Here is a 15,782-nt window from a genome sequence, read left to right as displayed (position 1 = left end):
TGTGACGTCTATAATACTTTCGATATCATGAAATTGTCTTCCTGTCTTGATACGACTCGATATTATCTTCTTCACTTGATTCACTAGATCGTATCCCACTAGGGTTTTGCTCCACATGCTGACAGTCCTCCTTGATGTCACAAGAGGTTTAAAGGCCATAGGCACAGGCATCACTATCCCGGACGTAAGCACAAGAGAAGACGTAGCCATGTAGGGAGAAAAAAGAAAATAAATGAATTCATTTTACAATTATCAAGCACCAACCCCATCTATCACATATGACCATAAGTAGTAACTTCCGGGGTTCCAAGTTGCTTCTTTTGGTTCTTTGAAACTCCACATTTAGGCTGCAGCGCACAGACCACCTGAATAAAGACCCATAATTTACATAAACAAGGGTTGTCGATTGTTCTTTAAATACTTCGTCTCTATTACACTTCAACCTATGGTGAACATGTCAATGACGACCACAACACATTGTATATCATATTATGGACCAATCATTCGAAATTATAGCACCTGCAGACTCGAGGCTCACAGGAGATAATGACATTGTCTTGCTCAGTCGAGATGACGTGAGCGATTACAACGAAGCCAATATCCTCCCTCAATCACCTGAGACTCTCAGCAAAATCAAGCAATGGCTTTCTCCAACTGACTACGCTGCGGTCAATGGAGAAAACTACAAGCATCTTAATTCTCACGTTGCTGGAACGGGCTCCTGGCTCTATTCGACGAATCTCTACAAGCAATGGCATGGCTCAGAAGTCGAGGGATTACTTTGGCTCAAAGGCATCCCCGGATCAGGAAAGTCTGTCTTTGCCGCTACATCAATTCAGCGATTACAACAAGAAGAAGTACCAGTTCTTTACTTCTTCTTCCGGCAGATCATACGTGCCAACTATGAGCCAACAGCTCTGCTACGAGACTGGCTTGTCCAGATTCTGCCCTACAGTCCGCCGCTCCAAGCCAGGCTTAAGGAGTACCTTGACGAACGGCGAACAATTGAGACATTGTCCATTACGGAAATGTTCCAAGATCTTCGGCTAGCCTGCACATATCTGCCCAAAGTTTACTGTGTCATAGACGCGCTAGACGAGATGAACCTGGGCAATGACCAGTTTCTGCACGAGTTAGCCAAATTCGCATCTTGGCGGCCGCTTAAGATTAAAATAATAATAACTAGTCGGCCTGTACCGGCAGTTGAGATGCCACTTAGATTGTACCCTACGCTGCAAGTTCGCCTTCAGCAACAATTGGTGGATCACGATATTGCGGTTTATGTACAAAGTCTGCTGACTGAATCTGATATTCCTGAACAATATCAAAACAAAATCAAGGAAGCCATCACCGAAAAAGCCAACGGAATCTTCCTCTACGCTAAGCTAGTTATGGAACAAATCATGGAACCGAATGCCAACATACAGCACATTCTCGAAGCTCTACCCGCCAATCTAAACACCATGTACGCCAATCTTCTGAAAGAGCATTCCCAAAGGTCTGGCATACCACCTCATGTGCAGCTCCTAGTCCTCCAGTGGGTGACCCACGCAAATCGCCCTCTCCGACTCCTTGAAATGTCGGAAATGCTCACCGTGACGCGTCAACTAGATGGAGTCAGCGAGCTTAAAGAGGCCAAAGACATTGTTCGAGCCATTTGCGGGTCGCTTCTAGAGATTCTCCCAGATGAGACTGTTTCTGTGGTACACCACTCTCTCACTGAATTCCTAAAAGGGTCAACACGCTCTCTTACTCAGGGGAAACCAGCAAATGAGTATGACTTGCTTGAATCTGGTCCAACACACGCCAGGTTGGCTCTCGCATGTCTTTCTTATCTTAATTCAGGGTGTCTGGATAGCTACGAAGTAGACAAGAGCAAACTTCATCAAAACTTCTGGAAAACTAGGAAACTTGATCAGAACCTAAGGCTAGAGCACCCTTTTGCCGAGTATGCAACCTTTAATTGGCATATACACATATCCAAGGCCGGATTAATGGCTGCGAATCAGCCAGAACTGAGCAAGTTGCTGGATGATTTCCTCAAAGGAAACCGCTTCTTGGTCTGGCTGACTCTAGAATGGCCGAATCATCACATTGAAGGCATATCTCCTCTACATGTTGCCGCTTACTTCGGTCTGACGAATTACATGCAGGAGCTCCTTAAGAGGGCAAACACAAACGTCAATGTCGTCAATGAGAATGACGAAAGTCCCATCTACTGGGCTGCATACAATGGACACGATAACGCAATCAAGCTTCTCCTAGAGTATGGTGCCGAGTCAAACAAATATAGCGATAGCGGCTTGACGCCTTTACACGAAGCTGCAAAACGCAACCATGCAGCAGCAGCACAAGTCCTACTTGCTTCTGGGGTTGATCCCCTAACTCCTAGGACAGATCCTCAAGCCAAAAGAGGGGGTTATGCCGCCCGCAGATCCACTGGCCGGACGCCGGTCCAGTATGCCTGCAAGAATGGGCATGATGAGGTGGTAGCAATATACCTGCCCTTTCTCAAGGATATCAACACTGTATATCAAGCATTGCATTTGGCAGCTGAGTCTGGTCAGGCAAAAGTTGTGGAGTGCATCCTGAAGCACCCGGGCATAGATGCGGACTCCTTCGTGTCCAATCATACAGCACTATACTATGCTTGTATGTCGGTCGACCCTCGGACTATACAAGTCCTTCTAAAAGCCGGAGCCAATCCGAATGTTTTGGTAGAGCCGTCCTTTTATCAACGCCTTAGCGAAATTCATGGTGCAAAAGATTTGGACCCGAACCAGCCTGGTTCAAAACGCATGATTACAGCTCTCCACGTGCTGTGTACCAGCATTGGACAGAATAGTCGACCAAGCATGGACAATCTACGACAATGTTTCGAGCTGGTTCAGGAGGCTGGGGTTGGTCTAGAGCAGCGGGATTGCGAAGGCAAGACAGCTCTACACAGTTTATTCTCGAGTAACTCTGGTGTGGCATCTGAAGAAGTTTTTGTCTTACTGCGGCTACTTCTCAGTGCAGGCGCCGACGCAAACACAACAAGCAATAATGGAGATACACCATTGCACGGAAATCCTACTAGCAAAGATGCCATCCGTCTACTTATCGAAGAAGGGGGCGCAGATATCAACAAGCGAAGATCTTCAGATGGCAAAACGCCGCTTTTATGTCTTCTCGCCTCCCAGTCACCAGAAATGTCGTTAGAATTCTTGTCCTTCGGCCCAGACTGTAATGCCGTGGATAACGATGGCAACGGCGCTCTTCACGTCGCCTTAGGTTATTGGAATACAAATCGCGAACTGATTGTTGCTCTCTTAGCATTAGGAGCTGACCCAAATGTCAAGAACCACAAGGGCCAGACGGCGTTGCACATTGAGGGTGTGCAAGAAAGCTTGATTGGCCCCTTAGTAGAATCTGGCGCAGATCTTGAAGCTCGAGATTCCAATGGCCATACACCTCTATTTCAGAGGGTAAGCGCGCATTTCCACATTGGAAATCCCAACACAACCAAAGTTCTCCAAACTTCTGTGGAATTGGGAGCAAAAACCGACTGCCGTGACAACAAAGGTCGAACATTGCTCCATGAAGCTGTCCGCTGCGATGCTTATGACCGTCTTAAGTACTTCCTGGACCTTGGGATAAGTCCGCATGTCCAAGATGAGGCGGGGAATACTTTGTGGCATGAAGCAATCCTCACTCGGTCTTACCCAGCCCAACAGATTACCTCTCATCTCAATAAGCCGGTACCAGATATGTATGATCTGCTGGCCGATATTGGGGTTAATCCCGACGAACCAAACAATCAGGGCAGAACCCCTCTACATATCGCCTCCAGTATAGACGTTCAGAAATCTATGAGTCCATATGCAAAGCTCCCCATGGACTACTTGCTAAGCATTTGTAAGAATATGAACCCGGTTGACGGTGATGGCATAACACCCCTCCATTTTGCTGCGACTATCTCCGAGTATCATGTCGCTGCACTCCTTAGAGCTGGAGCAAATGCAGCTGCTGTAACTCCTGATGGGTTGACTCCGTTGCACCTCGCAGCTCGCGCTTGTCAGTCAAACATCGTTAATATGCTTCTAAAGGATTTTGAAAGAGAACGCTCTTCAAAAGGCTCAACCACTTCAGCTCTCGTTGACTATTTGGACAACAGTGGGCGAACCGCTCTTCACTACGCATGCAGATCCGGACGTCCAGAAGTGGTCGCATCCTTACTTGCATCAGGAGCTAATACTAATATACGATCGAAGGATGGTAGAACACCACTACAAGAGTGTACGAAATTTGAAAGCGAACAGGAACTTTGGCGAGGTTGTGGCTCGTCCGGCGACAGACATCATCGTCTCCGAGCTGCAGGTCTTAAGCTTGATTACCATGAAGCAGACGCACCTCTACGTTGGACTGATCTAGAGGCACATAATGAAAAACAAATTTCACCTGAGCGTATTTCGAGTCGCGTTGACGAGATACTAGATATGTTGATCTCTCACGGACTGGATGTCCAAACCATCAATGACTTCGGACAGAATCAGCTTCAAGAAGCCATTAGTCTTATCCAGAGCCCATCAATGGGTTATACTATAAGATGCTTCTTGGATTTAGCCGATAAGTTGGATCCAGATCTATATAAAAGTGATATTGAATACCTTTCACGTCTTCATGAGCAGGCGAAGACAATCGCGGCGTCTCAAGAACCTGCTCCTACATGTACCATACATCCACATTGCCGTGAGCCTGAACTTGATATGTTCTTGAAATCACGAGAGTACAATCGCATAGAAGATCTCCATCGAGAAGGTGCGGACTTCACTCAACCTAGCCAGACAAATGGTACTCAGTGGCATAGTTTGGTCCGTGGAGGATATGAGCGGCTCCTCGAGAAATTATGCACTCATGAGGTTGTAGAAAAGTTTGAAGATGCGAAATGGTGCAAAAGCTGGCAGAATGCTGCACCAAGAGGCCCCTTTGGCCGCCGAATCATTGGCCCGCTCCTGATAGCCGCATGCAGCAGCAGCACACCTAATATGGAGGTGGTCAAAGTCCTTGTTGAGACGTTGAAAGCCGACGTCAATGCGCAAGTCTATACACAAATCTGGAATGAAGGAAATGACGTGATACAAAAAGGAGAGAGTGCGCTTCATGTCTTGGCCAAATGCCACCATTGGTGGCAGGTTCATCAGGCACTTCCTTATCTTATAAGTCATGGAGCCAATATCAACTTGAAAGACGATGCTGGGAGGACGCCTCTGCACATCGCATTAGAGACGAAATGGAGAAATACTCCCATCATCACTTCTTTCCAAGAGGAAGCAGCTCGGATACTCGTCAGCGCCGGTGCAGATATTCACGCAAGCGACAATACGGGCATGAGCTGTCAGACTATGGCAGCTACGAGTAGTAATCCCAGAATGATGCAGATTATTCTTCCGCCAGGAACCACACTAGACATCTCGGCCTTATTCATTGCAATCGAAGAATGCAACGATCAAATGTTTGAGCGACTGGTGTCACTCAACATAGATTTAAACCAGAGATGCGACATAAAGTTTTCCTCAGAACACAATCCTGGTAGGGTCGAGGGGAATAGCGACACCACAATTGAACGACATGAGCTATACGCATTGCTCCTCGTTGACCAGAAAGCAACTCAAGCTGATGTCCCCAATCGTGGCTTTGGTTTATTTTCTACTAACACTACGAATTCCGCGAAACCAGATGATAAGTCGAAATACATTCGCATGATGCAGCTGCTTCTCTCTCATGGCGTGGACATTTATGCCAGGTTTAACAAGGCCGTCCGGGATACCAAGACTCCTCTTGTGGCAATGGCGTCTACCAATGAGGTAATTAACGATTCCGAGAAGGGTAGCGTAGGCAAACGACCTCCCCAGGGCTATCACTATGAGGAATGCACCGTCATCCACGAGTTATTAGAGAAAAGCAAATTTATTCAAGACATGGTTGACTGGGAATCTCTGGACCTGGAACATCGTGACGATAAAGGCAGGACGTTGCTGCTGGCAGCATGCCGGAATAAATTGCTCACCGACAATATGGTTACCACGAAGCTCATAGAGCAGGGAGCCGATCTATCAGCCCGTGATAACGATGGCAAAAATGTCCTGCACCACATCTTTGAGTCTCATGCGCCACCCGAAGTTTGTAGACGCAACGAGTTGGTGAAATTAATGCTATCCAAGCGTCCGGAGCTTATACACGAGGAAGATAGCAAGGGCAACCTACCAATCAACTGTGTTCGGCCCGGCTTCTGCTCTTCACCTGCATGGCACTTCCGAGGGGAGCCCTGCAAAGATATTGTCGACATCCTTTTAGATGCTGGTTCAGACCCATTGCATCCAGACGCCAACGGCAATTTGCCTATACATTTTCTAGGTCACCGCCCAAAGCATGCATTATTTCAGCGCTTTCTTGACATGGGCATTCCAATCGACATACGCAATACAAAAAATGGTAACACGCCATTATTCAGTTGGTTTTCATCGGAACCTTCAGACCTCGATAGGCCCAGAGTTGGCCTGCAGGGCTTTGGCTTACAGAGCTCGGCCTTACAGATTTCTGGCTTACAGAGCTCAAATATCGGTGTCTTTCGCCCAGGCTTCTCAGTTCCGCCGCCACAGATGGCAGTAGATAAGAAGGAGCTCCAAGCTTTCGAAAAAGAGCAACTGGCATTCTACGAGGATGCAGGAGCAGATTTCATGGTCCGCAACAGTGCGGGAGAGACTTTATTACATACTTTGGCAAGCTCGTCGTTCCTAGGTGGCTACTATGGTGGAAGAACTAAAGACAATATTATCATTGCAAGATTCAAATTTCTGGTTGCGAAGGGCCTTGATCCTCTAACTGAAGATGGACGACAAAGAACAGCTCTTGATGTTGCTGTAGCATGTGATAATAACGGTCTTTTGGACTTCTTTAAGAAGTAAGCTCATCAACAAGGATTGAAGGTTAGAGTTGAAGGCGAGGCAAGTGTTGACACGGAGGCTGGGAGGCCCCAATGTCCAACTCTTTGGCGCCGTTGTTGTTCTTGGTGCTCATTTAGGAACCTGAGCTGTTACCAAAAGGCCTAAAAACATATATTTATAGACGAAATTTAGATTGAAGAGGCGAGAATCGTTTCTTCCTTGCATTGTGATGGGGCTAATCGCGATACAATCTCGAATACATACGGCCATACATAAAACTTCGGGGACCCATCAGGCCCTTCATCATAGTTCAATATCCTCTAGAAACGGCTCTGTGGACATATATTATTTGAGAATTCTTCCCATCCAAAAGGCTTCCTGATTCAGTACTAAAGCTCATAGCCACCGCTTACATATCGTGTTCAATGCTGAAGTGGTTGAATGAAATTAGGCAACTCTTCGACATATAACAGATAATGAACATATCCAGTCAATGAGATTTTTATATCTTGTCGCCCAAGGCGCCAACGATACCACCGACAGAATTTGTAACGCCGCCGAGAACATCAGTGACGCTGCTGAGAGCGCCATTGCCGCCGACACTGGTAAGAAGGCCAAGAACGCTTGATAGAGCGTTGGTGAGTGTTCCTACCAAGCTTGTGAGTGCAGGTAAAACACTACCAGCAATATCCTAGGTATTTGTCAGCGCTAATTTGAGGAAGATTATACATTCTCACATGTGCCAATTGGTACTTACACCAGGCGAACCACTACCACTACCGCCAAGAAGACCCCCAACTACAGGAAGACCACCAAGAGGTGAATCCCCATTACCGCCAAGAAGACCACCAATCACAGGAAGACCACCAAGAGGTGAATTCCCAGATTCGATAGGGAGTGCAAAAGCCAGGCCGATAAATAAGATGAAAGAGATGAAGAAAGTCTTCATTGTGATTGCTTTGTTAATGAAAATTGAGTGAAAAGGTGGCTTGTTATCTGTGCTAAAGATAGACTAAAGATGGACTGTCGAGCTCTTGAAGAAATACAGGTGCACATTTGCCCGAACTCATTCCCCTTTAAGTATCCAGATCTTGGTTTATGATCAGTTCCATGTTGCACTCCCTTTAAGTTGAAATATGTCAATCAGGATATGTCTAAAACATATAGTCAGTCTATTAGGCCTTTCTACTAGGATATATCTAAGCTAGGTAAATACCACTTCCAGTATTGCTGTTACTGGATGTGGTACAGGCGATTTACCAGAAAAAAAAAACAAGGGTTGATGCATCAGCGCGAAATGAACTTGGCAAGGGAGAGAATACGATGGATTATCCTTACCACTTGATTACTATAGGAAAAGATTTTCATTAATTTTCGGATCGGAACTCTCATAACCCCTCTTCCTTTTATGATGTGATCCGGGAGGCGAAAAAACAGCGTTCCAATTGGATGCCGCAGGAGAAGGGTAGGATCAATGGATTGTAAAAGGTCATGGCGCGCGGCGCGATAGCACCTGAGGAGCGATTCCAGCATCCTCCAGTGTCTTTTTCTGAGGAGAGTTCGAAATGTAGGGGAGATACATGGCAAGGCAAGAGGTCAATTAGTCGATTAAAACTTGTGATTCCAGTTACTAGTGATGATCCGAAGCAGAAAGTAAGGTTTCAGAAGCACTTTAACAGTAGATCGAATGTTAACGGCCAGCATAGTGATTCTAAATCCCTTGGAAGGAGTAGAGCTAAATAGTACTTGATATACGTGAACATACGCATTATATAGTTAGTAACGCTACAATACAATTACAAGTCTAATTTGAGTTGTAAAGGGGCCTCGAATCTCGCATAGTTATTGAGTACATACCAACCCGTAAAGATTTTCACATCTTACCACCACATAATTAAACTAACGTATGTTATGTTCCCACAATATTTCCCACACTGCATATGGAATCACAATGCAACTATGGGGCTTCTTGCTTAGAGAAGGGCGTCAATTTTGATATGCCAAAGCGATACGATAGAGCGCCGAACCTGTGATATTGATAGGTAAATAAAGAAAACGCACTACCTATTTTTACAGTGCCTCTAACCTAGAGCAAAGTCTTGAGGGTAGTATGTGTTAGGCTGAGGGCGTGGGTGTTGTTCGCCTTTGGACCTCTAGTGAAGTGTACCAGCCTATGTTATGCGGGAGTTATCTTTCTGATTCATTCTTTATTCTCTTGTGCTTATTAAGTACAACGATAGCCTTTCCTGTCAGGTAATCTTTGCTTATAAACTTGGCATTAAAGCCAAGCCTTGGTCAAAGGTTGAGCAATGGCTCCGGAATCTGGAGGATAGAGAGGGTTAATTTAGACACCTTCTCCTGTTTGAGAGCATCCCTTAAATCTTATCTATCTAGACTTTACTGCTGATTCGTTGTGTGCGCCTTGATACGATGGAAAACTACGGCGCCTTGCAGAGACAACAGACGACTGCAAGATGCTGTCCAGTACTTCGCCAAGCACATGGTCTGCTTGGTATGTATCTTGTGGCATGGTGATATTCTCTTGCAATAATACTCAGCCCCGATTTTGGCATTACCATACGAAGTTCCCCTTAGGTATTCTGAGCCTAGCAGTTCACCCCATATAAGGCACGCAAAAATAGGGCCTAGAATCGGTGGCTCGACTTTACGTACTTGTCATTACTATAATTTCAGCCCCATGTTATTTGCATATCTTCAATCTACACAAAACTAACTTCAATCTACACAAAACCGACTACTAGAGAAAAGAAAGCTTGTTTCAATTCCCAAAACAAAAATGGCAGTGACCCGGCGAACCATCCGTCTCCAAGTAGTTAATATTAATTTAGAAATAAAGGCATTCAGCCGACATCGTCTGGTCCGAAATCTTGTTAGGGATACTTTCTTCGGACGTAGCATAAGAGACCACCACCGAATCATGAGTGCAGTCTTCGTCACTACATGGCATTAGTCAACACAAACTTGTAACTCGAGCAGAATATTTGGCATACCTATACAGGAAACACTTGATCGTATGGCCTTTAATTGTTGGTATGAAGATAGAACCGCTTTCAGTAATTTAGTATACAATCCCAGCCATATACAAGAGCTTAAGCCTTACATGTAAAGAGAATCGAGGGGAGTACATTGGTTGTCAACCAAGGTTCGGCTGCCCTTATAATTTTCATGTGAGAATACAAGGGCCTATTTTTTGTTGACTTTGGTTAGCGATGAACCAATGCAATATGATAGGACATTTTGACTCACAAAAGGCTCTGGTGATGGACCACTCCCCTTTGCAGCAGATGCCAGAATGGCAAAGGTAAAAGGCAGCAGAGTGAATAATTGCATACTTGCGAAATTTGTTATGTTGTATTTCTGAAGAAAAAGCTGAAGATGGTATTCGATAAATTACCAAAGTCGCCACCACTGGAGGAGCGCTGGGTGTCTATTTATATGCCATTGTAATTTCGTAAGTTGCGGTGAAGGCAATGGATGATCTGAGACATATCTAACAAAAAGAGTAATAGCACAAAGAATACTCGTACTCTAAACGTACTACATGAAAGTCAATTGTGCCGAGATATGAGACTCTTTTTCCCGTGTCTCACATAAGATTGTGGCCAGCCCATTGTCACACAAATTAGCTGGCTTTGGGCTGTTGGCTACAGCGTTATCATTGCATTTCCAGGATTACTTCATCAGATTGGTTCATATAGCAGGGAACAGTCGTAAAACCGCTCAGCTATTCCGTATATATATTAACATACTTAGTGATTGACGTAAACTTCAAACCATTACTTTATACCTAGCCAGTCATCCCCGCCGCTACAAAAAGGGAGAGGGAGAGAAGAGGGGGCAGGTTACACCAGGGTATACGAGTGTGAGACATTGAGTGCCCCTACGCCGCTCTCCCCCACATCGCGAAAAAAGTATTACTACAAGATGCATCAATACCGACCGAAGATATATTCTAGACTACTTTGGCAGTCGTAAATTATCGGGAGAGGACAAGAGACAGATAAATATAATCTCATGACTGTGCTATACTGCCAGGACAGGCACTGGCCCCCCAAACCAGCGGCTATTGCTCAATAAGTGAGTTAGGCATAAGAACTGGACGTACTCTTGGCGAGTGGGAGCCGCAAACTTTTTAGATCCTGCTCTCTAAGGGCTAAAGGTGCTAGAGCCACATGCATACATATGTGTGCGAAAAGGTTTGTGTCTGTCCTTAGCTACTATCCATTAACGACCCTAGTTGTTAACCCGTAATTCGCAACAGATAATGAGACCAGTTGAAGTCAGCCGGGGTCATGATCGGAGGATCTTCAGCAACATAGTTGCCCGGTTTCTGTGAGACATCAAAGTCCCTCCAATAAACAAAAACTGAGCCATTTTACTATCATTATACCCTCTCAGCCTCTCCCCAATGCGATTCAACTAGCGAGCATTCCCTATTTTATGAAGGTAGGTTTACTACAGAGGAGAGCGATTCGGCGTTTGTGGCCACTACTGCCGCCACGCATTACTGTAAAATACTAGTCTAGTACTCCGCACCATGTTAAAGTAATCCGGATTCTGTCGAATCAACTGGCATAGAAGCGCTCTCATAACATCTGCAACCTCTGCCTCAAAATACACCACATCATGCCCCCTTTCTAACCCATCTCTAGTCTGCGCATTTCACCGCTCGTAGTTGACTAACAAATACCTTAATGCACCTCCCCGATTTTAAGAGGTGCTGATGATAAGAGTAGACTAGTAGTTGACTGACTTTAAGAATCGGCTTTAACTCTATGGAATGGCTTGCCGATGGCCTCCATTCTTCGCTTACCGCGCTCATTCTTTCTTTCGATGCTCTGCGGCTACCGACCGACGGAGTCAGATGGCAATTGCCTGATTATCTACTCATATCTAGATGCATGAGAGTCATAAGATATACACATTATCTCACAGATTGAGGGATGATCAGATAAGAGCATGGATCCATACATGAATATTTATCCTTTAAACGGATAAAGCTTTTCAGACGCTGTAGCTATCTGGGAAGCGAAGAAACAAAACAACCACAATCTAAAATCAAACCGTACAATCGATCTCTTTGTCCCATTTAATGTGTCGAATCATCCTTTTCTCCACTTCCATCTGACAATTCTTCAATGAATCATCATCGTCCCAATATCCACTTACAATCACAAAAATCCTGCCAGGTCCCCCAATTTTTTTCGCTGGAAATAGATATCGTAGTCTCTCACGCCTACTATACCGCGACATGGTCTTCATCTCTTCCTGCCTAGATTGAGGCGAATCTCCAGGGATTGAACCTAACTTCCCTACATCAAGGGGGGCCTCCCGGAAGCTATAATCAAACCGCACGGCACTCCGTGTACCTGGTGTGCACTGGAACCAGGCAGCCTCGACAATATCATACAAGCGGCCAAACGCTAACCAAGGTTGTTGCAACTCGCTATCTGCACTCTCTTGGAGAGCAGACGGTCCTTTGTCGGGCTGTATTTCATTGCTGAACCTTAAACTTCTTAACATGTCAAGCTTCGGTCCTTCAATTCTTAGACATTCAAAGCTGACTTGAAGTTCTATGGCTGGCGGCATGCATGGAATCATCCGCCTCCAACTCGCTTTGGGGTAATCATACGCCGCCCTGCGACGGGGATCCAGTTTCGGATACTTGTTAAGCCCGGGCTCCCTGCCAGGCCCAAGATTCATATGCTTGACCCAATTCGAATCAAACCAAGGGTCAAGGCCATGCTCACCGCTGTCGATATCGAAGAACAATGAGAACCGAGATTTCAGCAGTGGATTTAGCTCAAAAGATCCATCAGAATGTACGCTTTTCGCTGGCTCGGGATATAGGAAGAGTGCGGCTTGAAGGACTTTGCTTGAGGATATAACCTCGTGCCATGTGCGGCAGACTCTTTGAATGAGGAGAAGATCTTGCTGTGGGAGGTGGAGAAAGATGTAATGCAGGATGTATGGCGTCGTAACTGCAGTGTTGGCCATTGTAGATTCTGTACGGCAAGCCGATGACTTTGATGCGAGAAGTGAATTTAAGTGTATAGTTCCACCGTGTCACATAGGCGCATTTATGGGCTTAACAGAGAGAAGTTGGAAGCAGCACTAAGTAAAAATCTGCAAAGGCCTCCCGTCTATTTATGCTCGAAGGTCACAAGCATACTATGCATCGTTACACAAGACCCTCGACCCCGCTCCGTCCACCTCACGTATCTATGCAATATGACGGAGTAGTCTCATTCAATCAAATTACCCATAATAACTTGTCTAGATTTGATCTCTATCCCAGTCATTGCCTTCGTGAGAGTTATTATACTGCGTCAATAATCTATAGAGGATAATGATCTCTCATATGTATATAGCAATAATGTCCTAGATGGTCAATCAAAGAAATTGCTAATCCGATATTTTATTTCCAACCTCGCGGCACGTGTGTTCTATACGGCATGGGCTCGTGAACAAATATTAAGGTTCCAGACGCTACATAATGGTCATTGGATGGCCCAATGTTAAACTGGTGTATCCAATAGTAAAAGGTTGGGCTGGCGATGGATAGTGTCTTTCTTAGGGTAAGGTGATGCTGTTCGGGCAAGAGGCTCTGATCACGAGCCTGAGCCTTTCTTCTAAACTCGAACTTTGTCTATTGATTCGTAATCTACGGCTATGTATATGATTATGAGCGCTATACTTTATATCGGGTTGGCATGGACAATGACCGCCTTGAGTTAAAAGCTACCTCGGTGAGGCTGGCATGCGCTTGTCTCATGGTGATACCAGGCCAGAATTCGAGACCAGCCCAACAACACGAATGGCCCATACAAATGTACTCAATTGAATACCATGCAAAATGTACGCGGAAGAGTGGCAAAAATCCAACAGCACTAATAATCGCTATGCTGTAGGCTGCAATTGATAGTCATCGCTATTTCAACAGCTACTGGGAGACCCATTGGTCAAACTGCTTTGCAAGTTTTATGCATCGTTCGTCAACGAATCTCGTGTATAGATTTGCCGCATACAAGTTAATTGTTGAGAGGATGACGTAGCCCCCAATCCAACAGAATGCGGATGCAAATTTGTGATCATCATCAGGCGGCAACCCCCCTGTGGCTATGTACCAGAGGGTACTTCTGACCGGGTCGCTGAACAAGTGGTAAATGGATTGATGTACAAGGTATAGCGAGAAAGAGATCCTCCCCAAATACTGTACTAGCTTGGAGTCGAGGGGGTATTGAAGTTGTTTTGTTGTGCTGATCGCAGAGACAACGAGCACGGAGCCAACCGTTTTCCACGTCTTGTCCACGACTCCCCAATTTCCATCCCATCGCGAGGATTCGGCAATTTTTAGGAACTGATATCCTGGCGGGAGAGCACCGTCGTCGCTCAAGCAGAGAAGCCAGATACCGACGGCGAAGATGAAATACGTTCGGATCGCGCTGAAGTTCACGGATCGCGCCTGGACCGGGATATATGGTTTGAGCCAGGTTAGGTATTCTGACTCGGTGCTGACAGTGTTCAACTCAGCCAAGACCTGCAACTCAGCCAACCAGTACCCTGCCAAGAATCCCATTACATCCCAAAACCCGAAGTAGAACCAGTAGGCCATCGAAGCTCCAAGCGCCCAAAGTCGGGGCCTCGGTTTCCAAAACGCCAGGCCCAGAAGGATGAGATAAACAACACAAGAGCCGCGAAACTCGAGAGCCATAGTCCAAAGCTGGCCATTAAGACCACCGTTGTATTGGATAGCGAGGATGTTGATGTTGTCGAGCATGTACCGAACGACGAAGGTAACATGGAACCATGGTGCAGTCCAAGGCTTTCGTCCCCATACGATTTCATCTCCGGGCTGCCATTGAAAGAGATTGAGAAAGAAGAGGATCTGCGAAATTACCGTGATGCAGAACACAGGCAGATAGATGCGTAAGCCGCGGCGTGTGACCGCTGAAGACAGTCGGCGAAGGAATCCTTCGCTGTTACTGCTGGCCCTCAGTCGGATGAGATTAATTGAGATGGCATAACCTGAGATGACAAAGAACAAGGGCACCATGGCATGCGCAGCAAAGATCAGGCGGAAGGGAGGCAGCTGCATAAGTTGACGATTCTCCTCGGGCGGATCCGCCCAGAAAGATCTGAAGCCAGCGTGCAAAACAGCGCCCATGAAATAGTGGTCTGTCGCCACAATGGCCGCGGCAATGCCCCGCAGGCCATCGAGCCAAGTCGCTCGGCTCATGCTGCTGGTATTTGTTCGATCATTGATAAGGATGGAGATGAGGAAGTAGAAAATAGGCGATGGATGCCTGATATGGAGAAAATCGAAAAGGGGCCTTGCTGTTTCTAGAACCGCTGCTAGCGCGCATCATCCTCCGTAAGCACCGGCCGCTAAAATCCTCTATTTCCGGAATAAGACTGTAGTTGTAAGAGAGTATCTGCATCTCTGAACAAGCCCAGCTTCATTTCCATAAAAGTCCTTCCGCTCAATGTTCTTACACATACAACCATAGGTAGGTGGAAAATTCGAGGTCCCGCCAAACCTCTTTCTTGAGTTATATGCCTTCTATATCATGAATATTATAGTGCTGTAAGGCGAGGAGGAAACAAAAGAAAAGAAAGAAAAAGAAGGTAGACCCTGGGGGATGGGAATAATATTTGGACTGAATTACGATTGAGTGGTATATTATAATGGTGATATTTTTTTTTTACTTCGCTAAAATTAAACAAGGATTAAAAGTAACTATCCATTTGACAACACTAATAGCCGCTTCGACATTACATACGTATTAGGAGAAGGAACCTTGGCATCGTATGGTAAAATCCCATTGGCATAAT

The 15,782-nt window shown here is 45.7% G+C and overlaps 5 protein-coding genes across 5 annotated transcripts; 1 reads left to right on the top strand and 4 right to left on the bottom strand.

The window, feature by feature from the left end:
* Nucleotides 1-545: 545 nt before the first annotated feature.
* Nucleotides 546-6,947, top strand: TRIVIDRAFT_122242 (ankyrin repeat protein; the record flags this gene model as incomplete). The annotated part of the gene is made up of 4 exons (XM_014096414.2): nucleotides 546-5,571; nucleotides 5,647-6,492; nucleotides 6,535-6,603; nucleotides 6,682-6,947. Coding segments are annotated over 4 exons (6,207 nt in total), but the record flags the coding sequence as incomplete, so codon positions are not given.
* Nucleotides 6,948-7,428: 481 nt separating this feature from the next.
* TRIVIDRAFT_66594 (uncharacterized protein) lies at nucleotides 7,429-7,875 on the bottom strand (the record flags this gene model as incomplete). The annotated part of the gene is made up of 2 exons (XM_014096413.1): nucleotides 7,429-7,617; nucleotides 7,684-7,875. 2 exons carry the CDS (start codon nucleotides 7,873-7,875, stop codon nucleotides 7,429-7,431), a joined length of 381 nt encoding a protein of 126 aa, XP_013951888.1.
* Nucleotides 7,876-9,617: 1,742 nt separating this feature from the next.
* TRIVIDRAFT_216822 (uncharacterized protein) lies at nucleotides 9,618-10,316 on the bottom strand (the record flags this gene model as incomplete). Its single annotated transcript, XM_014096412.1, has 4 exons — nucleotides 9,618-9,883; nucleotides 9,938-9,994; nucleotides 10,048-10,130; nucleotides 10,194-10,316. The coding sequence occupies 3 exons, from the start codon at nucleotides 10,112-10,114 to the stop codon at nucleotides 9,663-9,665; spliced, it is 345 nt and encodes a 114-aa protein (XP_013951887.1).
* Nucleotides 10,317-11,951: 1,635 nt separating this feature from the next.
* TRIVIDRAFT_66593 (uncharacterized protein) lies at nucleotides 11,952-12,944 on the bottom strand (the record flags this gene model as incomplete). The annotated part of the gene is made up of 2 exons (XM_014096411.1): nucleotides 11,952-11,999; nucleotides 12,117-12,944. The coding sequence occupies 2 exons, from the start codon at nucleotides 12,942-12,944 to the stop codon at nucleotides 11,952-11,954; spliced, it is 876 nt and encodes a 291-aa protein (XP_013951886.1).
* Nucleotides 12,945-13,890: 946 nt separating this feature from the next.
* Nucleotides 13,891-15,186, bottom strand: TRIVIDRAFT_42792 (uncharacterized protein; the record flags this gene model as incomplete). The annotated part of the gene is made up of 1 exon (XM_014096410.1): nucleotides 13,891-15,186. One exon carries the CDS (start codon nucleotides 15,184-15,186, stop codon nucleotides 13,891-13,893), a length of 1,296 nt encoding a protein of 431 aa, XP_013951885.1.
* Nucleotides 15,187-15,782: the final 596 nt, after the last annotated feature.

Source organism: Trichoderma virens (assembly GCF_000170995.1).
Source record: "Trichoderma virens Gv29-8 chromosome Unknown TRIVIscaffold_88, whole genome shotgun sequence".
In the NCBI taxonomy this organism is placed as follows: domain Eukaryota; kingdom Fungi; phylum Ascomycota; class Sordariomycetes; order Hypocreales; family Hypocreaceae; genus Trichoderma; species Trichoderma virens.
The sequence above is the reverse complement of the archived record's forward strand: the minus strand, read 5'-3'. Positions and strand labels throughout refer to the sequence as shown.